Below are 22,663 nucleotides of genomic sequence, written 5' to 3'. Positions count from 1 at the left end.
CTTCGGCAAATTTCTATCGTAATTAGTCACCTCTCCTTGAACTTTATGGTAACTGGACACATAGCCTTCCTCTCTATGGTAACTAGACAAAGCGCTGTCCTCTCTATGGTAACTAGACAAAGCGCTGTCCTTTCTCTGGTAACTATAAGCCAGCCCTTCCTCTCAATGGTAACTAGAGACAATGCTCTGTCCTCTCTATGGTATCTAGAAGCCTGTCCTTTCTATGGTAACCAGTTGAACTCTATGGTAATTGGAAACTTGCCCATCCTGACAAATTGTGATGATACAAAATACAACAAACCTCCACTCATGTTTGTGAATCTTAAATCATTTAAACTTTGGAGAAAAAATCCTCAGAAGCCAGTTAGGAAAAGATCATTAACAGCATTTTGGATGGGTCTTAGCCCCTAATTAGGCACAAATACCCAAATATAGGAGAATGTCCCTAAACTGACAAAAACTTCAACAATAAAATTCTATAACTTTATTTCACCTTAACAGACACAAATAAAACCTAAGTGTTAAATGTGTTATGCGATGGTTAACCACTACAGGGGGCTAGATAGAGCATGAGGTAACAGCATACCCAGGGGGTAAAATGCTCTGTTTAAGAAGAAAATAATTATCTAGGGTTCTTTAACCCGCCTATCATAGTAACAATGTCTGCACACAGCTAATAACTCCGCCCCAGTAAACGATAACAGACATGTAGATCCTCACTGTATGCTATCACACAATATTGTAAGTTATTAGTGTGATGTATGGGTGGTTGGGCTGTGTATGACTGTGTGAGTGTATGAGTGTATGTATTGTGATGTATAGGCAGTTGGGCTGTTGTTGGCTGTGAATGATGCACTTCCTTTCTTTTGGTTCACGTCTTTTAGTACACTACGACTTGGAAAAGCCTGTTTCCATTGCTTGTGATGCATCATCTTACGGACTGGGAGCAGTCCTGTCTCATTCCATGGCTGATGGGACAGACAGGCCAGTGGCTTTTGCCTCTAGATCGCTCACAGCTGCAGATTTTTTTTTTTCGCAAATAGATAAAGAGGCTCTGGCAATAGTATAGGCAGTAAAGAAATTCCATCTTTATATATATGGTTGACCCTTAACACTGCTTACGGACAATAAACCTTTACTGACAATTTTTAACCCACAGTAAGGTATTTCAATCACGACAGCAGCAAGACTTCAGAGGTATGCCTTAACTCTGGGGGCTTATCAGTATCAGATACAATATCGTCCAAACGCTCTGCATTCTAATGTGGATGCATTCTCTAGACTTCCATTGAAAATGGATTCACAATTAACTACCACAGAAAGATCTACAATATATTTTAGTGAGGTGATAACAGCCAGAGAAATTGCACAGGAGACAACCAAGGACTCTTTGCTGAGGGAAAACAGCAATTTTACTTACCGTAAATTCCTTTTTTCTTTGTATAGTGGCAGTACTCACAGTTGGGATGTTCCTTCCAATCTGGGACAAGAAGCTCCCCCTTCTTCCGGTTTTTATGCCTGTGCTCCGCCTGCTGCCTCCATAAATCCTGTATGCCCTGTACACACGCGAGTAATAAAAAAGAACCCAAACGGAGACTGAATCATGCAAAATTCATTTAATCTATACAAAAAGTGGAGGGAAAGCCAGTACTGCCACTATACAAAGAAAAAAGGAATTTACGGTAAGTAAAATTGCTGTTTTTCCCTTCGTATAGTGGCAGTACTCACAGTTGGGATATATCAAGATCCCTGTAAAAAATAAAGGGTGGGGACTCAGCAGGCCACAGCTTGCAACACCTTACGCCCAAAATCAGCCTCAGATGATGAGAATATGTCCAGCCTATAATGCTTGATAAAGGTATGCAATGAAGACCAAGTAGCCGCCTTGCAGATGTCTTCAGGTGAAGCCGCAGCTCTTTCAGCCCATGAGGTAGCCATAGCCCTAGTTGAATGAGCCCTTAATGGGAATTTTAGGGGAATCCCTTTGGAGCGATAGGCCAACCTGATGGTATTTGTCAGCCATCTAGCTAATGAGGGTCCAGAGACCGCATTACCCGCACATTTGCCTTGAAAGTAGATGAAAAGATGATCTGAGGATCTAAACTCCTGAGTTTTACGAAGGTAGCATTTCAGGGATCTCCTAACATCTAGGAGATGCCATTTATTTTCTAGCTCAGATGTGGGTGATTGACAAAAGGCTGGCAGAACAATAGGCTGGTTGATCGTAGCACTTGAAATAACCTTAGGCAAAAATGAAGGTCTGGGATGTAGAACTACTTTTTCTTGATGAAAAATGGTGAACTCCGGCGAAGATGATAGAGCTCGGATTTCACCTATTCTCCTAGCGGAGGTAACCGCCACCAGGAAGGCCGTCTTGAAGGTAAGGAATTTGATGGAGACTTGAAACAAAGGTTCAAATGGTGGTTCACAAAGGGCCTGAAGAACCAGAGACAAATCCCATGTAGGAAAGGAAACCAGCCTGGGAGGCCTCTTCAACCGTATGGACTTAATAAACCTTCGAACAAGAGGGTTAGATGCAATATCCTGAACCAGGAAGTGACTAAGCGCAGAAATCTGGCCCTTGAGTGTAGATACCCCTAGGCCGGCTTCAAACCCATCTTGCAAAAAAGAAAGAATTTTCGGAACTGAGGCTTTGGCCGGATCAGAATTCCGGAGATAACACCAGGTTCTGAACTTCATCCAAACCCTGAAGTAGATTCTTGAAGTGGACGAGCAGACAGATGACAGCAAAACGTCACATAGACGGTCAGAAAGACCCTGACCTTGGAGTATCATCCTTGCAGCAACCATGCCGTCAGGTGAAACATTGCTAGGGTTTCTTCTGGAAGCTTCACGTTCTCTAAAATGTGAGAAGAGACCGGGAGGTGCCAATGAGAGATGGCCATGTTTTCCACTTCCGAAAACCAACTTCTGTTCGGCCAGAAGGGCAGGACTGCCAGAATTCTTGCCTTCTCCCATCTTATTTTCTGAACAATTCGTGGTATAAGGGCTATAGGAGGGAAGACATAAGCCATATCGAAAACCCAAGGGATTGATAGACCGTCTAGGACATCTGGGTAATCTTTTGAATGAAGTGACGCAAATCTCTGCACCTTTCTGTTCCTCCTTGTTGCCAACAAGTCCATCTCTGGCCTGCCGAAGCGTGCAACCAGCTCCAGAAAAACTTCGTTTGATAGAGCCCAGTCTGCTTGAGACCAATGGCTTCTGCTGAGGTCGTCTGCAATAACGTTTAGAGACCCTTTGATATGGGTAGCTGATATTGCGAGAAGATTCGCTTGGGCCCAAGCCATTATGTGGTAGCAAAGATCTTGAAGAGCTTTTACCTTTGTGCCCCCTTGGCGATTCAAGTAGGCCACCGTAGTGGCGTTGTCCGACTGAATCCTTACCGACTGATTGGCGATGAGAGAACCGAAGGAAATCAGAGCTTCCCAAACCGCTTTTAATTCCCTGAAATTCGAGGAAGCGCATGCCTCTTCTTTGTTCCAAAGCCCTTGATGGAAACGAGATGAGCGCCCCAACCCGTCTGGGAGGCATCTGTGGTTATCGTAATCCACCGTTTTAGTGCGAACGACAGGCCCTTTGAGATGTTGTCTTTTACTTTCCACCAGTTCAGTTGTCTTTTCACCGTGTCGGATAGGCGGAAGGGAGAGTCCAGATCTTCCTGTTTCCGCGTCCACTGGGACAGAATGTCCCACTGTAACGGTTTGGATTCCGCTTTTGCCCAGGCGACGGCCGGTATAGTAGCGGTTACGAGGCCTAGCAACCTCATAGCATCTCTGATTGAGCTTAAGTTTCTTTGCAGCTTTGATACTGCTTTGAAAATCCCCACTTGTTTCTTTTCTGGAAGAAAAAGAGATAGGGACAGTGAATCTATCCGAAGCCCCAAGAATACTAAACTCCGAGACGGAGTTAATTCAGACTTTTCTAGGTTCAGGATCCAACCGTGATCTTTTAAAACCTTCCTTGCAATCTTGATATGAAGTTCTAGCAGTTGTCTTGACTGGGCTTTCAGGAACCAATCGTCCAGGTATGGAACAATCGCAATACCTTTCAGACGTAAAACTGCTGCCACGGGTGCCAGAATTTTTGTAAAAACTCGAGGAGCTGAAGATAGGCCAAAGGGAAGAGCCTTGAACTGCAAATGGAGAATCCTTCGCCTTCTCGTTAGAACTGCAAATCTGAGAAACTTCCGGGAAGATTCTGCCACTGGTATATGCAGATAGGCGTCTTTGTTGAATCTCTGGTTTTAGCCACTGCTAAAACCAGAGATTCAACAAAGGGTAATCCAGCAACAATCGAAGATGCAAGTCGGAAAAGCAGGCCGTTGTTACCAGACAGGGGATTCTGTTTGGATGCGTGTATATCATCAGGAGAATCGTTGGAAAGAAGCAGTGATAAAGGAAGTTCTGGGGCCGGCGCACTATACAGTTTTAACCTCTGATGGATGTTACACACGGAGACATACAAATCAACTTCGACCACGTATAACAGACAAGCTATCAAAGTGGGTAGGGCCACTCATGCAACCAGACACTGATATCTGGCATGGAGTTTGGCATGATGACATTTCTGAAGTCTGCAATACACCTGGTACAGAGGTTCATGATGTAATAGGGGATGATTTGGAGGAAATACCTCATGAAACTCAGGAACAAGAATTGCCAAGCCACAGTTCAAGTAACCATGTGGCTGTGGTGATGAAAATACTGGCCATTCAACAAGAGAGAGAAGGGCCACAAACCGCTGGCAACCAGAAGATCCATTAAGGGACTATAGTCGGAGAAACTCCACTATGAGAAGGCAGAAATGGTATCCTAGTAGGAGTAGAATAAGCTGTCCTGAAAAAAAAGATTGTAGATCATGAAGATGATGGACAGAATGATGCAGATTAAGGACACATTTTTAAATAGTTCTTTTATTATTGTTGACTTTTTACTATTTTGTTTTGTTTTCTTCCTTTGGTTGAGAAAGGAAGGAGATGTGATGTATGGGTGGTTGGGCTGTGTGTGACTGTGTGAGTGTATGTATTGTGATGTATGGGCAGTTGGGCTGTGTATGAGTGTGTGAGTGTATGTATTGTGATGTATGGGCAGTTGGGCTGTGTATGAGTGTGTGAGTGTATGTATTGTGATGTATGGGCAGTTGGGCTGTGTATGAGTGTGTGAGTGTATGTATTGTGATGTATGGGCAGTTGGGCTGTGTATGAGTGTGTGAGTGTATGTATTGTGATGTATGGGCAGTTGGGCTGTTGTTGGCTGTGAATGATGCACTTCCTTTGTTTTGGTTCTTTACGTCCTGTTCCAGTTGGCAGTTGGTGGAATGTTTGAGGGATTTGAAACCCTGTGTAACAAGGCAGCAATATGATTCTGTTATATATGTATTAATAAAGTGAGTACTTCGTTATACAGGAATTATTGGCTGATTTGTACAAAACATCACAATTAGTGCTTTATACATACATTCTCTTGTTCGGTCAAAGAGGATAAGACTGTGAAAAGGGGGTGGATTCCAGCTATCTTAGTCTTGTCTCTAAGCGAAAATATAAGGGGAATATTTTCAGTTTTTGTTTTTATTTTTCAATAAAAGACAAACTTAATCTTTGTTACCTACCTGACTTTGTTTGGTTATTCGAAATATCCTGATATCCTGAATGTTACACATGCACTGTTGAATGATTTTTGTTGTCTCAGTTTTTCCATATGGATTAATTCACACACACACACCAAAAAAAATTGTTTAGCAAATAACCCTGTAATTGTCCAGTGCGCTAGGCAGGGGCCCCAATCTGAAATTACTTTGTGCAGCAGAACAAATAGATTGGGCTACCGCTTTAGCCTCTTGGTAAGATTTAAAAAAAAAAAAGAGTAGCACTGCTGAAACACTCTCTGCATGGTCCTTGTGCCCTCACTACAGCATGAGCATATATAGAGTATAGAAGCTCTCGATGCACTGGCTGGGGACATGACATGGTGCCCATCTCCTTGCAGCACGCTCACACATGGCTGTATGTGACAGATACCCCACATGATACGTTGGTAGGATTGTGGCGCCCGATGTTCATGCTCCTGTCCAAGCGTGGTCTAGGACTCAACTGATGTACACCATGTCTCTCCTCTCTTCGGTGGCGGCTGGGTCTGAAAGTATTAGAGATGCTAGACACTGCACGCCAGAGCCTTTTAACCCCTTAAGGACACATGACATGTGTGACATGTCATGATTCCCTTTTATTCCATAAGTTTGGTCCTTAAGGGGTTAAGGCTCCATATGTCCTACGTGGTTCTGATGATCAGGAACATGTGTGTAACGTTACGCATTTTCTGATGTCACATGACATGTAGTGTCCATTCACAGATGTTCTTAGGATATTATAAACACATTTAGACATTTTCTCAATGTCCTTTCATAGTTTCCACTTTGGTTATTCGAGAGCAGATTGATTTTATTGATTCCTGTATATTTGACCGTGGCTTGTTATCGGACTATCCTGACTTCTGTATCCCTTGACGTTTGGCTTGTCTACCACTGTTGATTCTCTTTCCACGACCTTGGGCCTGTCCTGTACTATTCTTTATTAATGTTAAATCTGGGCACTCTAAGGTCCAGTAATACGTTTTAGGTTTTCTTTGTTTATCTATTTGTTGCTTAAATTCTGCGTGTTGGGCATTAAGATTATCATTAAAAGAACCGTTCCCTCATATACCCAGATGCAGGAAAACAGAACCAATGGATTTCGGGCTTTTGTCCTGCTGAATCCAGGAATGTTGAGAGGCACGGTTGTATCAATGTGTTAAAATACATATATAGGTAGAAAAATCAGAACACGAAACAACAATATTACAACCAACACAAAACCTCTAAAACATTAACGAGTACTGGACTACATAGTCAAACAATAAAACATACGCAAATAAAAAGACATATAAATAAGCCCTGTGCTCTAAATTCAAATAATTTTAGGTGGCAGAAATGAGTATAATATTCATCAGCCCAAATACATAAAAAAGTTACCTACACACAATCCCTGTGCATATTTAAAATAATGGAGGTTTTTAGTACCACCTTGACACAGTTGAGCTTACAATTTAATGGCCATTGCAATTTTACTAAAGATTTCTATTATATAAATGTGCAGGGACATTTGGCACAGTATGTAGATAACCTTTTTGCCCAGGAAAAAAAAAAAAGGAAAAACTGATATACTAAAGAAAAATAGAGGTGAAAAGGAACAAAGCAGGAATTTTTGAAGTAGAGAGGGAACTTTAAACAGAGTGTTTTAAGTAAGCTGATGATGACAATCAATCCAGAGATCCCATTTGTGGTATTAGGGGTTGTAGTTGAAGAGGGGTTAGACGCTGAAGTTGGGTGGGGGTTATATTGAGTCAGATAAGGGGCTTTATAAATATAAAAATTTGTGGCGACACTTCACCACTGGGGTTTGGAGGGGACTACTTGCCAGCAGGGCCGGACTGGGAACTAAAAGCAGCCCTGGAAAAAAATTCTATACCAGCCCAATAATGCGTCGCGCCAGCATAGTGTGCTGATATAGAGGGTGAAAAAATAACTTGAAATTGAAAACTCTTACTCCAACGAAAGAACGCATATAGGACTTCAAAATAAACAAAAGAGTGCCTTTATTTTAAGTAGACGTACATTTGCATGTAATCAATGTTTCAGTACAACTACTTTGGCATATTAAGGACATTTTAGTAATGATACTGAAATGCTGAATGTCTGCAATTGCACAACTAAACAAAAATGAAGTTAGCTTGTTTATTTTGAAGTTCTATGGGTGCGCTTTAAATATGTTATGGTGCATGAGTATGCAACTAGCAACAAGACTGGGCCAATACGTGCTCATTACATATATATATTAATGACATTTATGTGTGTATTATGCATATATAAATGTATATTACTATATGTGTAAATATTATAGGCATAATTATATGTTACTAATACACACGTGTGTGTGTGTGTATTACTGTCAGGATCACATCAAAGGGACTCTATAGTCACCATATAAAAGCAAGAAAGACAGGTCCCCCAGCCTTCCTTCTTGCTTTTATATGAACTTTCATTCATTAAAAAAAAAAAAATCGGTGTTTTTATATTAAAAACTTACCTCCGTTCCAGCGCCGAGCTCCCCGCTAGGCCGCGCCCCCTTTTTCGTCAAAATGACGAAATCGCGGGGCCCAATGGGACGGCTTCGCGCTGGACCAATCGCGTTCTTCATAGAGCGGCATTGAATGCCGCCCTATGAAGAACCTGAGCGCTTTACCGCGCATGTGCGCGGAATGCGCGTTCGCGAGCTGAGCTGTCTGACTGACAGCTCAGCTCGCTTTCTAAAATTATCAATAATAATTTAGGGCCCCCACCCGCCCTGTGCGGCGGGTGGGGGCCCTAAAATTATAAATGAGGGGGGGACCTACTGTCCCCCCCCCGGCCCCCACCCCTGTGCGGCGGGTGGGGGCCCTAAAATTATCAATGAGGGGGGGACCTACTGTCCCCCCCCGGCCCCCACCCCTGTGCGGCGGGTGGGGGCCCTAAAATTATCAATGAGGGGGGGACCTACTGTCCCCCCCCGGCCCCCACCCCTGAGCGGCGGGTGGGGGCCCTACAATTATCAATAAGGGGGGGGACCTACTGTCCCCCCCCCGGCCCCCACCCCTGAGCGGCGGGTGGGGGCCCTAAAATGATCAATAAGGGGGGGGACCTACTGTCCCCCCCCCGGCCCCCACCCCTGAGCGGCGGGTGGGGGCCCTAAAATTATCAATAAGGGGGGGGGACCTATTGTCCCCCCCCGGCCCCCACCCCTGAGCGGTGGGTGGGGGCCCTAAATACAAAGGGGGGGGGACCCTAGTTAACCCTCCCCCCCCCAAAAAAAAATATCTCCCTACCTACCCCCCTCACCCTAAAAATAATGAGGGGGGACCATTAACTAAAAACCTGTAAAAAAATGAGATAAAATCAACTTACCATTCGATGTTTTCTTTCTTCTAAAATCTTCTTTCTTCAGCCCCAAAAAAGGCCAAATAAAAATCCATAATAACCGACGCAATAAAAAAAAAAAAAAAAAAAACGAGCGCAAAAAAAAATAATCCATCTTCACCCATGGAGGGCTCCGCGCAGACTGAGCTCCGCAGGGCGGGGGAAGGCTTATAAAGCCTTGCCCCGCCCTGCAATTAGGCTAAGAACACTCTGATTGGTGGGTTTAAGCCAATCAGAGTGCTCTTTGTCATTTTACAAGCGTGGGAAAGTTCTTTGGAATTTTCCCACGCTTGTAAAATGACACAGAGCACTGTGATTGGATGGATTTCAAGCCATCCAATCACAGTGCTCTGTGTCATTTTACAAGCGTGGGAAAGTTCTTTGGAATTTTCCCACGCTTGTAAAATGACACAGAGCAATGTGATTGGATGGCTTGAAATCCATCCAATCACAGTGCTCTGTGTCATTTTACAAGCGTGGGAAAATTCCAAAGAACTTTCCCACGCTTGTAAAATGACAAAGAGCACTGTGATTGGATGGATTTCAAGCCATCCAATCACATTGCTCTGTGTCATTTTACAAGCGTGGGAAAATTCCAAAGAACTTTCCCACGCTTGTAAAATGACAAAGAGCACTCTGATTGGCTTAAACCCACCAATCAGAGTGTTCTTAGCCTAATTGCAGGGCGGGGCAAGGCTTTATAAGCCTTCCCCCGCCCTGCGGAGCTCAGTCTGCGCGGAGCCCTCCATGGGTGAAGATGGATTATTTTTTTTGCGCTCGGGTTTTTTTTTTTTTTTTTTTTATTGCGTCGGTTATTATGGATTTTTATTTGGCCTTTTTTGGGGCTGAAGAAAGAAGATTTTAGAAGAAAGAAAACATCAAATGGTAAGTTGATTTTATCTCATTTTTTTTTACAGGTTTTTAGTTAATGGTCCCCCCTCATTATTTTTAGGGTGAGGGGGGTAGGTAGGGAGATAAGTTTTTTTTTTTGTGGGGGGGGGGGGGTTAACTAGGGTCCCCACCCCCTTTGTATTTAGGGCCCCCACCCGCCGCACAGGGGTGGGGGCCGGGGGGGGACAGTAGGTCCCCCCCCTATTGTGAATTTTAGGGCCCCCACCCACCGCTCAGGGGTGGGGGCCGGGGGGGGGGGGCAGTAGGTCCCCCCCCTTATTGTGAATTTTAGGGCCCCCACCCGCCGCACAGGGGTGGGGGCCGGGGGGGGACAGTAGGTCCCCCCCTTATTGTGAATTTTAGGGCCCCCACCCGCCGCACAGGGGTGGGGGCCGGGGGGGGACAGTAGGTCCCCCCCCTATTGTGAATTTTAGGGCCCCCACCCACCGCTCAGGGGTGGGGGCCGGGGGGGGGGGGCAGTAGGTCCCCCCCCTTATTGTGAATTTTAGGGCCCCCACCCGCCGCACAGGGGTGGGGGCCGGGGGGGGACAGTAGGTCCCCCCCTTATTGTGAATTTTAGGGCCCCCACCCGCCGCACAGGGGTGGGGGCCGGGGGGGGACAGTAGGTCCCCCCCCTATTGTGAATTTTAGGGCCCCCACCCACCGCTCAGGGGTGGGGGCCGGGGGGGGGGGGGCAGTAGGTCCCCCCCCTTATTGTGAATTTTAGGGCCCCCACCCGCCGCACAGGGGTGGGGGCCGGGGGGGGACAGTAGGTCCCCCCCTTATTGTGAATTTTAGGGCCCCCACCCGCCGCACAGGGGTGGGGGCCGGGGGGGGGGGCCAGTATGTCCCCCCCTTATTTTTTATTTTAAGGCCCCCACCCACCGCACAGGGGTGGGGGCCGGGGGGGGACAATAGGTCCCCCCTTATTGATAATTTTAGTGCCCCCACCGGCCGCACAGGGGTGGGGGCCGGGGGGGCAGTATGTGCCACCCTTATTTTTAGGGCCCCCACTCACCGCTCAGGGGTGGGGGCCGGGGGGAGGAGAGTAGGTCCGTCCCCCCCCCCCTTCAACCACTATTGTGGCCAGACAGCATCCCTGTGGGTTCGGGCTTCAGCTGTCAGCTGAAGCCACGCCCACAGCAGTGCTGACAGGCTGTCAGCACACAAAGCGCGTTCACAGTGCTTTGTGTGCTGATAGCCCGTCTGATGCATTCACCCAGAATGCATCGGACGAGAGGCCTTTTTAGGGCCTCTGAACTCGGAAGTCCCTCTGGTGGCCGTCTGATTGACTGCAACAAGAGGTGTTCCAAGCTTCCAATGTAAACACTGCATTTTCTCAGAAAATACAGTGCTTACAAGAAAAAGGCTCCGGGTAGCTGTAGCACTCACCTAAACAACCTCATTAAGCTGAAGTTGTTCAGGTGACTATAGTGTCCCTTCAATTTACGTCTATTACCTTTACCTCGTTTAGTGTATCTTGTCTCCAATTGTCTCCTTTTTTTCTCTTACAGCGACCCTTGTGCATCTTTTACTTCATCCCAGTCCCTGTGTGTTTCTTTTTACCCTTCTCCAGCCTCTGTTTTTCTCTTTCCCTAGCCCCTTTTGTGTTGTTCTTAGACCCAGCCAACAAACCTTCTGTGTCTCTTTCTCCCCTCTCCTCCCTGTCTCTCTTCCCCCTCTCCTCCCTGAGTCTCTCTCTTACCCCTCTGTCTCTTTGTACCCCCATCCCCTGTGTCTCTCTATTACCCCTCTGTCTCTTTGTCCCCCTTTGCTGGTGTCTCTCTATTACCCCACCTGTCTCTTTGTCCCCCTTCCCTGGTGTCTCTCTATTACCCCACCTGTCTCTGTGTCCCCCCCCCCTTCTCCTGTGTCTCTCTATTACCCATCTCTTTGTCCCCCCAAAGCCTATGTCTCTCTATTACCCCTCTGTCTCTTTGTCCCCCCCCCCTTCCCTGGTGTCTCTCTATTACTCCTCTCTTTATCCCCCATCCCCTGTCTCTCTATTACCCCTTTGTCTCTTTGTCCCCCCCTTCCCTGGTGTCTCTCTATTACCCCTCTCTTTGTCCCCCGATCCCCTGTCTCTCTATTACCCCTCAATCTCTGTGTCCCCCCTTCCCCAGTGTTTCTATTACCCCTCTATTTGTCCCCTATTTTTGTCCTCCCATTCCCCTCTATTTGTCCCCCCTTCCCCTCTATGTGTCCCCCCCTTCCCCTCTTTTTGTCCCCTTCCCCTATTTTTTTCTGTACCTGCTGCTACAGGAGGACTGAAGGAAGGGGCGGAGCTAACTACCATGCTCCCTCCCGGTTCCCATAATTCCCAGCATCTACACATCATAGAGTAATCCCTACTCTATGATGTGTAGATGCTGGGAATTATGGGAACCGCGAGGGAGCTTGGTAGTTAGCTCCGCCCCCTCCCTCAGTCCTCCTGTGCTGACAGCTATGATGCTGTCAGTATCAGTGAGTGTGCTGCTGGATCGCTTAGGCGGCCGCCCGGCACACTCAGTGATACTGACAACAGCATAGCTGTCAGCACAGGAGATGGGGCTGCCGGCCGCAAGGTGAGTAATCACCTCAGACTGTGCCGCCGGACTGGCCACCCGGCGGCACTGACATGCGGCTGGCGGCCGCAATATTATTACAATATAGGGAGCAGGGCTCCCTCTCTCTCTCCAACCCCCAAGGTGCCGCGGCCCACCGGGAAATTTCCCGGTATCCCGGTGGGCCAGTCCGGCCCTGCTTGCCAGCCTTTTACCCTGTGACTATGGCCCCTTTAATTTGTTTTAGATGACAGACCCTATTTGTGGCTATTGGGACTTTAAACAATGGTTCTTCGAACTCCCGAACAGTTGAACAGTTGGCCACCATTTGACATTCGAACACGAGGTGGCGGCCATCTTGTTCGCATGGACCAAAACCGTGAATAGACTTCAGGGCACTTAGCCGCGATTCTATGGAACTGTTTTGGGCATTAAATCCTACAAAAACTACAACATCCATAGAATTTCTGAACCCCTGATCTGCATATGTTGGTCACCCAGATCAGGGCTATCAGGGGATGTAAGATTTGTGGGGATATGTTGTGTTTTGGGGTACTTATTGGACTTTGTAAAAATGTGTGTTTTTTTTCTGCCTGGGGATAATTAAGTTAATGTATTATCTGCCTTAATTATATCACAGGCAGAGGGGAGGGATTGTGTGCTGTAGGTGGGGGCACTGGCGTACATACCTGTGACCGGATATGTACGCCAGTTTGCCAGGCTCTTCTCCTGGGGGGCCCAGGAGCTGGCCACCTCAGGCCCCCCGAGGCTGGCAGTGATGTCACCGGGGGCACTCTCCCCTGAGCGCTCTTTGATAAGCTCCCTTTAGATTAAGTTGTTTTGGTGCCTGGCGTGTCAGGGCGGGAGAGACGGTCATTTTCCGAACGCAGTCCGACCCAACGTGTAGGTATGTAGCTGACGGATCCGGTCATATATTAAAGGGAGGGAGGAGTTTTACTCATTTTTACATGTATTTATTTAATTTTATATCGATTTCCTTTCACAACTTGCTGTCAGGATTATTAGAATAGTTTCGAGGTGGCGGCTTCCCTCGCTGTTAATTCTCAGTTTAGTGAATATCCCCGTTACCCTCTCTGCCCGGTCTCCCAGCACTGTCTGCACTACCACTACTCCCTCCCTCCCTCAGCACCAGCAGGCACGGGCACGCCCACTGTGACGTCACCACGCCCGCGCTCACAGACTGGTTGTCAAGGTGACAAAGCCTCGTGCACTGCGCGTGACAGGCGGCGCCCGGGGTGGGATTTACCATAGAGAGGGCTAATTACCATAGAGCGGAAAGAGCGGCCGCCAATTACCATAGAGCGGAAAGAGGTGCGGCTACGTGCCATACAGAGGGGAAGGCGGCGGCGAATCAGCCGAGAGGAGACTGTGTGTTCAGATCGCATTGCTGGTGAGTTATAACGGAGATGTAAAGCATCGCTGGGGATTGTGGGAGACTGTGTGTGATTCCCGCCTCACCCCGGGCTGAGCTCCCACACAGAGCAACCCCTCCCTCCCCCCGCTCGGACATGGCGCGCGCTCTGCTCCCTCACTCAGAGCAACGGCCACTCACAGCGCGAGCTCTCCGCGGGCACAACCACGCTGGCACGCACCGCACTGTGACGTCACCGCGCCTGCTAGTCAGAAACACAGCCGCGAGCTCCCCGCTCCAGGGCTGCAATTACCATGGAGAGGGAGGGGAGCTGGGGCCAACCATAGAGAGGCAGGCGCGGCTAGGAGCAATTACCATAGAGTGGCAGGAGCAGCGGCCAAACAGTCCCAGTAAGGCATTTTCGGCCCTTATTGTTGTGAGCTGGGCCCCGCCGCCCGGTAATGCCCGCAGCCCGGGTTATGCAGCTCTGAGACCGTAAACACAGAGCTCACTGACACCAGGGAACCGCCAGCTACATTGATATCCTCCATCCCAGCGCCAGACCAGGTAATAATACCATTACCATCATTATCATTATTATCTCTCACTCTGCTACACAAACTGGGAGTGAGCTCACTGTATGGAATGGCCAAGACACTATTCAGAATGGATGTAAATATTATGAGCTCTGCAATAGAAATATTACTTGATTAATACAGTATCCATATTTCTGAAATAATGAAAATAATAAAAAGAATAATCAATGTTATTAGCTAAAACCCCCTCAGATACTTACCTTAATTCGGCGCTGGTGACCTCTCCTCCCCCGCCGACGTCAGCTCCCAAGTGGAGCGGAATGCCGCGTGTGCATTCCAACAGTTCATAGGAAAGCATTTCTCAATGCTTTCCTATGGACATTCTGCACGCTGGATGCAAATTTCGCATCCAGCATTGCAGAAGCACCTCTAACGGCAGTAAGGAAGACGGCCACTAAAGGCTGGATTAACCCTGCAATGTAGCAGTTTCTCTGAATGTGAGGGGTTAAAACCTTAGGGTCCTGGCACCCAGACCACTTCGTTGAGCTGAAGTGGTCTGGGTGACTATAGTGTCCCTTTAAGTTAACTCATTAAAATTGGCTCGTTTCTATAAAGTAGTACTTCCGAAATGATTTTTCAATGCTTTCCTATGGGGAGACGTAATGCGCATGCGCGGCATTGCCGCGCATGCGCATTAGGTCTCCTCAGCCGGTGGGCGAGATCATTCTCTGCCACCGGCCGACGCAATGTATAGGAGGAGCGTCGCGGAGGAGGAGACAGCGGCGAGGGACATCGCCACTGCCTCAGGTAAGTGACGGAAGGGGTTTTCACCCCTTCAGTACCTGGGGATTGGTGGGTGGGAGGGAGAGGGACCCTCCAGTGCCAGGAAAACGGATCGTTTTCCTGGCACTGGAGATTCACTTTAATGCATTTCAATGGGGATTTTTTAATAAGTAATCAAGGTAATCCATTTTTAAAAACATCTTGTCTCTCTAAAATTTACATTGATTTAAATACACTAGGCACCCATCTGTATTATACATTGGGGTCCAGTGAGTAGTTCACTCATCTTTGTGGGGTGTGTGTGTGTGTGTGGTGTGAATGCCATGGCACATACATAGAAACATAGAATGTCACGGCAGATAAGAACCAATCGGCCCATCTAGTCTGCCCAGTTTTCTAAATACTTTCATTAGTCCCTGGCATTATCTTCTAGTTAGGATAGCCTTATGCCTATCCCACGCATGCTTAAACTCCTTTACTGTGTTAACCTCTACCACTTCAGCTGGAAGGCTATTCCATGCATCGAGAACCACTACATAGGCGGTTGTAGATAAGTGCTGGAGTTGTTTTAAAAATCAGAGAAACATTTATGGGTCGACACACTTCGGAGCACTTATGTGAATCGACTGGCCCTTTATATTAGTCTATTCAGGAATCACCTGAGATTTTGGCGCCTGAACTCCTCTGAAGTGGCAGTGGTGAATTGCCATTCTATGTGGCCATCCACACTGAGAACATGAAACCGTGATACACGTGGCATTAAGCAACCTAGCAGCTCTTGATGGTAAACAATAACTGATGATGTGATGCCAACTTATAGCTTGCATGATATCAATGGTATTAATATACCACAAGATCTGTAATGGGTTTTTCGGTCTGTTGATACCAATGGCAATTTGGGTAAGCCAATATGATTTTGATGTTGAAAAACCTTGGTTGGTTAATCAGAAATGCCCATTGAAATGCATTGAGTTGATGGTGCCAGTTTTTTTTTTTTTTTTTATATCAGACTTAGTTTGGCTCAGGCTAAATGTATCTAGACAACAGGGTTGCCCAGTGTATTGAAATCAATGGTATTTTGGTTGAGCCAAGATGGTTTTCACATGGTAAAACCTTGGTTTCTTGTTTTGAAATGCATTGAGTTGATGGTGTGACTTCGGTGCCAGTTTTTTACATGAAACATGGTTTGGCTCAGGCTAAATTTTGTTGGATGACATAGAGGGGACCCCATTGTATTGGCATTTTGGGTGAGCCAAGGTGGTTTTCATATAGGAAATCCTTGGTTACTTATTCAGAAATCCCTTTGAAATGCATTGAATTGATGGTGCCACTTTGGTGCCATTTTTTTTTTTTTTATATGAAATGTGGTTTGGCTCAGGCTAAATGTATTTAGATGACCTTGTGCAGGGCTTGACAAATTTGCTTGAAATCTAAGAGCCAGCTAAAACAGTTAGGAGCCAGATTTTTTTTAACGTCAAAAATACAATTCTTAAAGGGACACTATAGTCACGAGAACCACTACAGCTTAATGTAGTTGTCCTGAAGTCTATATACTGTCCCTGCACGCTTTTCAATGTAAACACTGACTTTTCAGACTAAAGGCATGGTTTACATTGCTATCTGATAACACCTCCAGTGACAGCCTCTAGAAGTGCTTCCTGGGTCAGTGCTGCACAGCGTGCAGCACCTACATTAAAGCCCCTCAAAGGGATGTATTGATTCAATTTTGCCGCGCACGTGCAATAGTCTCCCAATGTTTTTCTATTGAATTGCCTGAGAGCAATAGAGGCGGGTGCAGCTGCGGCGTCACCAGCACGGCGTGGGGAAAAGGATGAGTAAAAACACCTTTCCCATGTGATTTGGAGGGGGCAGGTAACCTAAACATACACACTGATTTGATACACACGCGCGCTCACTGGCAGACCCACACACGCTCACTGGCACACAGCAACACTCATACTAATTTACAAATCAATACTTTTATTATTTTAACCCCTTAAGGACCAAACTTCTGGAATAAAAGGGAATCATGACATGTCACACATGTCATGTCCTTAAGGGGTTAAACCCACCTAGCTTCACTACCTTTGGGAGAGCTGGAGTGGATTGTCTTTCCCTGGGGTCCAGTGGGGCTGCTGTCAGCGCTCTGCTTCCTAGAACACTGTTTAGTGATGGGTGGCCGGAATGACGTCATTTTCCGGCTCCCGACATCACTGGAGGGCGCTCAAAGGAGCAGAGCAGGGAGAATGCAGCTCCCTCAATCATCCGCCCGCGGCCCGCCTCCCTCAGTCGGCTGAGGGCCGCAGGCTGCTGATTGAGGAAGGCGGACGGCTGATTAAGGAACCCAGGCTGCTGATTGAGAGAGGCGGGCAGCTGATTGTGGGAGGCGGTAAGGGAGCTGTATTCGCTCTGCTCCCTTGTGTGCCCTCTAGTGATGCCTGGTGCTGGAATATGACGTCCCTTAATCAGCCGCCCGGCCCGCCTCCCTCAATCAGCAGTCTGCCTCCTTCCCTGAGCTCTCAATGAGCCTACCGTCTGCCTCCAATCTCGTTGTAGAGGCTCACAAATCCCAGGTGCCAGGACAAATTTCCTGGTCGCCATGGCGACTTGGCACATGGTATTTGTTGGGCCCTAACATATTCGGTTGCCCAGTGTATTGAAATCAATGGTATTTTGGGTGAGCAAAGATTGTTTTCATATAGGAAAACCTTGGTTACTTATTTAGAAATTCCCATTGAAATACATTGTTAATGGTGCCAGTTTTTAATCAAAATTGTGGTTAAAGAGTCTCTTTAAATACAAGGACATCCTCAAACACGTGTGTGTAATGGACCGCCTGTACCCAGAGTAGTATCTCCACTGTAGATTCTCCCAGGTCCCGTAGCGAATCAGTGATTATAAATCTTGCATACCCAAACATCAGTCGAGACTTGAAGGGTACAAAACAAACTGGTTTATTATGGACAAGTTGCCTGTTTGTATACACGACCCCCAGCATTGGGTCTCCATTCAATACAACAGTAAGCCCGCCCAGGCGTCTCTGTGTCTGGGACATAAGTGAGTTTGCTTTTGCTTAAACTAATTATCTCCCAGGAACTCCATGTACAATATAAAACACCCCAAAATACATATGACAGGTGGGAAGCACAACAAGTCATATATCCCCAGATCTGAGCACCCAAGTTGTCCAAAAAGATTGATCCAAAGTTTTGACTGACCGCACACATGACTGCTGCCCAAAATAGTTCCTGGAGAAAAGGGGTTGCAGCCGGTCAACTTTCATGAGTTCCTCTACGAATGCCATCCCCTGGCCCTTAGAGAGCAAATGTTTTCCTCGTTCGGAAGTGTCTTTTCCCTCTGAAAATGCACTCTCCTGGCTTGTCTGTGACAAGGTACAATTTTCCCAGGGTTCGCGAGGTAAAGTATCAAGAAATATAGTTCCACGCACTCTATGACCAAGTACCTGCCTGTGTTCGGCAGACAAGCTTGCCACTCGAGAAAACTCAGAGCACAAATGTGTGTGTGTGTGTGTGTGTGTGTATATATGTGTAATATAATCATATATAATATGAATCGGTTGGTGGAACTGGGTTCCTGTGCACTAGGGATCGACCAATATTGATTTTTTTTTTTTTTTTAGAGCCTGATACTGATAATCTGTGAACTTTCAGGCCGATAACTTACCGATATTATGTACATTTACCATTTAAAAAATATATATTTCTACACAAATCTACTGTTAACTGAACATGTTTGTTTATTTTTTGCAAATCTTTTTATTTTTAATTAAGGTAAATAAACAAAATATACATTCCAGTCAGAATTTTTTGTTTTCAGGAATGTGTGTGTGTGTGTGTGTGTGTAATAGATGCAGTGAGAGTATTTGATGTGTGTGTGTAATAGATGCAGTGAGAGTATTTGATGTGTGTGTGTGTAATAGATGCAGTGAGAGTATTTGATGTGTGTGTGTGTAATAGATGCAGTGAGAGTATTTGATGTGTGTGTGTAATAGATGCAGTGAGAGTATTTGATTAGTGTGTGTGTAATAGATGCAGTGAGAGTATTTGATTAGTGTGTGTAATAGATGCAGTGAGAGTATTTGATGTGTGTGTGTGTAATAGATGCAGTGAGAGTATTTGATGTGTGTGTGTGTAATAGATGCAGTGAGAGTATTTGATTAGTGTGTGTGTAATAGATGCAGTGAGAGTATTTGATTAGTGTGTGTAATAGATGCAGTGAGAGTATTTGATTAGTGTGTGTGTAATAGATGCAGTGAGAGTATTTGATTAGTGTGTGTGTAATAGATGCAGTGAGAGTATTTGATGTGTGTGTGTGTGTGTGTGTGTAATAGATGCAGTGAGTATTAGGTGTGTGTGTGTGTGTAATAGATGCAGTGAGTATTTGATGTGTGTGTGTGTAATAGATGCAGTGAGAGTATTTGATTAGTATGTGTGTAATAGATGCAGTGAGAGTATTTGATTAGTATGTGTGTAATAGATGCAGTGAGAGTATTTGATGTGTGTGTTTGTGTGTGTGTAATAGATGCAGTGAGAGTATTTGATTAGTATGTGTGTAATAGATGCAGTGAGAGTATTTGATGTGTGTGTTTGTGTGTGTGTAATAGATGCAGTGAGAGTATTTGATTAGTATGTGTGTAGGTATGTAGTGTGTGTGTGTAAAATGGGGGGGGGGACATTATATTTTTTTTAACTTAAAAAAATATATATTTAAATTAGAAAAAAATAAAATGTTTCTCTCCCCCCCTCCCTGCTTCTTACTTGGCCAGAGAGGGGAAGATATGGCATTCCCTGGTGGTCCTGTGGCATGGACTGTGCAGAGGGAGCCCAGCAGGCTCTTACTTGCCTTCCCTTCAGCTCCCCCGTCTAACTCTTGCAGCCTGTGTGCTGTGCGGAGCGTTGCAATGGTAGCCCGTGGCAACGCTCTGACGGCCGTGGGACTCGCGAGAGTTAGACGGGGAGCTGAATGATGCTGCTGGACCCCTCAGGACTGCCGGGCTTGTCATGGGCCTGGTGGTCCTGATCGATATCTTTATCGGCTGATACCGATATTGCCGAAAATACCAACTATCGGCCAGGCCGATAATCGGTCGATCCCTACTGTGCACCTTGTGTGTAGGTGCGGTTTCCCTTTCCAACACATTGGTTTTGGTTTGTTCATTCTCAATTTTGTTACCAGCTTGTTCTTGAAAACCTAGGAAGTCTCAGTTCAGCAATACTGAATAAACCCCATTACTTTATAAACCCAGTTCTTGAGCAATATGTATAGCTGATCATGAAAATGCATTATGGGCTCTGCTTTCAGAAGACCTTATACTTCCATGTAGTGGTCAATTGCAGTGGCTCCCTTGAAGCTTTTCCCAGCCCCCTGGCCTTGACGGCTAATACTCCTTCATATTACCTGTAATTCCATATATTTGTGATTTTTTTTTTTTTTTTTAAATATAATTTTAAAATATATAATTTTTTTTTTTTACAGATGGATGTGTACTCAAAGCTACACCTAAAATAGCCCAAATACATGTTTTCCTGATTTTTAAAAGAATAAAGAAAACTGAAAATGTGTGAAAATTAAATAACCAAAGCTATTGGTGATCACATATGAAACGAGTAAAAGGATTCAGCCACACAGAAAATAGCATATAAAAAGAGACTATACAACCCTTAAATATCTTTGAGTGACTGAAGAAGGAAATCTGAGAATTTATACAGTGACCGTTAAAATTATGGAGAATTCAACATGTGAAGCAGGAAATTGTAAAGATACACCCCAAGGAGGTAGACCATCTACTATTAAAAGATCAACCAGTTGCACAGTTCGAAGGTTGAGTAACATTGTTGTGTACACACACATGGGACAAATACAAAAAGAGTACATTGTGGAGGAATTGAATGATGACGGAAATCTCTCTGATACGGACATATCTGAATCCATAGTACAAACACAGACAGAATGTGTAACTACTTCTAGCAAGAATGCACTAACTTTGGATGAAGAAAGTGCGGCAGACGGTTACAGTGACTCAACTATGGAAATTATAACTGTTAATGTTACAGACCGTATCAGTGATGACAATGATGCACAAAGAACACACAAGGAGCCGCCATTAAATAAGCGTAGAGGGGATGGTAAGAACCGTAATAAAGGTGGTAAAACTGAGAAACAAACTCAGACCTCCGTAAAATGTCTGAAAAGTGTTACTAGCAAATCAAATAAGACGGGACAAGAAGCCCAGAATGTGGCTGTACCTGAATGTGTAAAACAGGAAATTAAAACAGAGGAATTATCAATTGATATCAAAAATTTAACCGGGAACTCAGCAACTGTTAAACAGAGAGGCAACAAGCGTGACCAGCGCTTTATATGTAATGACTGTGGGAAATGTTACAATAGCCATTATAATCTACTCGTCCATCAGAGAATTCACACGGGGGAAAACCTCTCTGCGTGTGCTCAGTGCGGCAGGTGTTTTACCAATAAAAGAATTCTTAGTATACATGAGAGAATTCATACGGGAGAGAAACCATTCTCCTGTTCAGATTGTGGGAAACGTTTTGCTGATAAGTCAAACCTTGTTGCGCATCAGAGGATTCACACTGGCAATAAACCATACTCCTGTATGGTATGTGGGAAGTGTTTTACTGATAAGTCCAACCTCATTGCACATCAGAGGATTCACACAGGAGAGAAACCTTTCAAGTGTTCTGAGTGTGGGAAAGGCTTTTCACATAATGTTAATCTTGTGACACATCAGAGAATTCACAGAGGCGATCGGCCCTACGCTTGTTCTGAATGTGGAAAATGCTTTACTGATAAGTCAAATTTTGCCAAACATCTAAGAATCCACATAGGAAAATCTAATGCTACGTCCTGAATAAGCAATGTCTCATTTACTTTTAGTTTACTACTACTAGCTGTTAGTGTTATATAGCTTACTGTTCCATATACACATTTACCGATATGTTTGGGTATTAATAAAGTACATTGAAATGATATCACTACATGTAAGGACTAGTTGTATTTACATCAATATCAATCAGAAGCTATGTAATGCCATTCCGTGGATATATTCGTATATAGTGTCAGAACCCAGCTAAGGTTCTAATTAAAGGGGAACTTATACGTACACAAGGTTCTTTACTAAAATCAGGATTCTATGTGAATTTGAAATATAAGGTCAAATTAACCAAATTGGAAAACATTCTGTTAAAATTCACTTTGATTTCTCACTATAGTAAATGGTCCTGCCTTTTGTACATTTACAACAAACTAACTACACATTAGCTATGTGATATGTTTTGTTGCAGGAGTTCCAATGTTGTGCTTTCAGATCCTTGCAAATGACATGAATCAGTTTGTCATACATTCTTACTCTGCTGCACTCAGTTGACAAACACTTGCAGAGTTACTCATTAAACAATTTTTTTGCAAATTAAATCTGAATGGCAAAATGATCCAAGTTGTCAATGTGAAGGAGAATTTTTTTTTTTTTAGATAAGCTATTTTTAGTT

The 22,663-nt window shown here is 45.2% G+C and overlaps 1 protein-coding gene across 3 annotated transcripts; it reads left to right on the top strand.

Annotated features, from left to right (window-relative positions):
• Position 1: 1 nt before the first annotated feature.
• Positions 2 to 22,534, top strand: LOC134574583 (gastrula zinc finger protein XlCGF17.1-like). 3 transcript variants are annotated; one of them, XM_063433711.1, is made up of 2 exons: positions 2 to 200; positions 20,631 to 22,534. In XM_063433711.1, exon 2 carries the CDS (start codon positions 20,878 to 20,880, stop codon positions 22,024 to 22,026), a length of 1,149 nt encoding a protein of 382 aa, XP_063289781.1. In that variant the 5' UTR covers positions 2 to 200; positions 20,631 to 20,877; the 3' UTR covers positions 22,027 to 22,534. The 3 variants fall into 3 exon arrangements, with proteins under 3 accessions (XP_063289781.1, XP_063289779.1, XP_063289780.1); XM_063433709.1 differs by lacking the exon at positions 2 to 200 and adding an exon at positions 13,611 to 13,854; XM_063433710.1 differs by lacking the exon at positions 2 to 200 and adding an exon at positions 14,186 to 14,382.
• The last annotated feature ends 129 nt before the right edge of the window (positions 22,535 to 22,663 follow it).

This window comes from Pelobates fuscus, chromosome 10 (genome assembly GCF_036172605.1).
Source record: "Pelobates fuscus isolate aPelFus1 chromosome 10, aPelFus1.pri, whole genome shotgun sequence".
Taxonomy (NCBI): Eukaryota; Metazoa; Chordata; class Amphibia; order Anura; family Pelobatidae; genus Pelobates; species Pelobates fuscus.
This window is presented reverse-complemented; position numbering and strand designations above follow the sequence as displayed.

What these genes read in the sequence shown, in the direction of transcription:
- LOC134574583 (XM_063433711.1), top strand. Translation starts at nt 20,878, where the DNA reads ATGGAGAATTCAACATGTGAAGCAGGAAATTGTAAAGATACACCCCAA.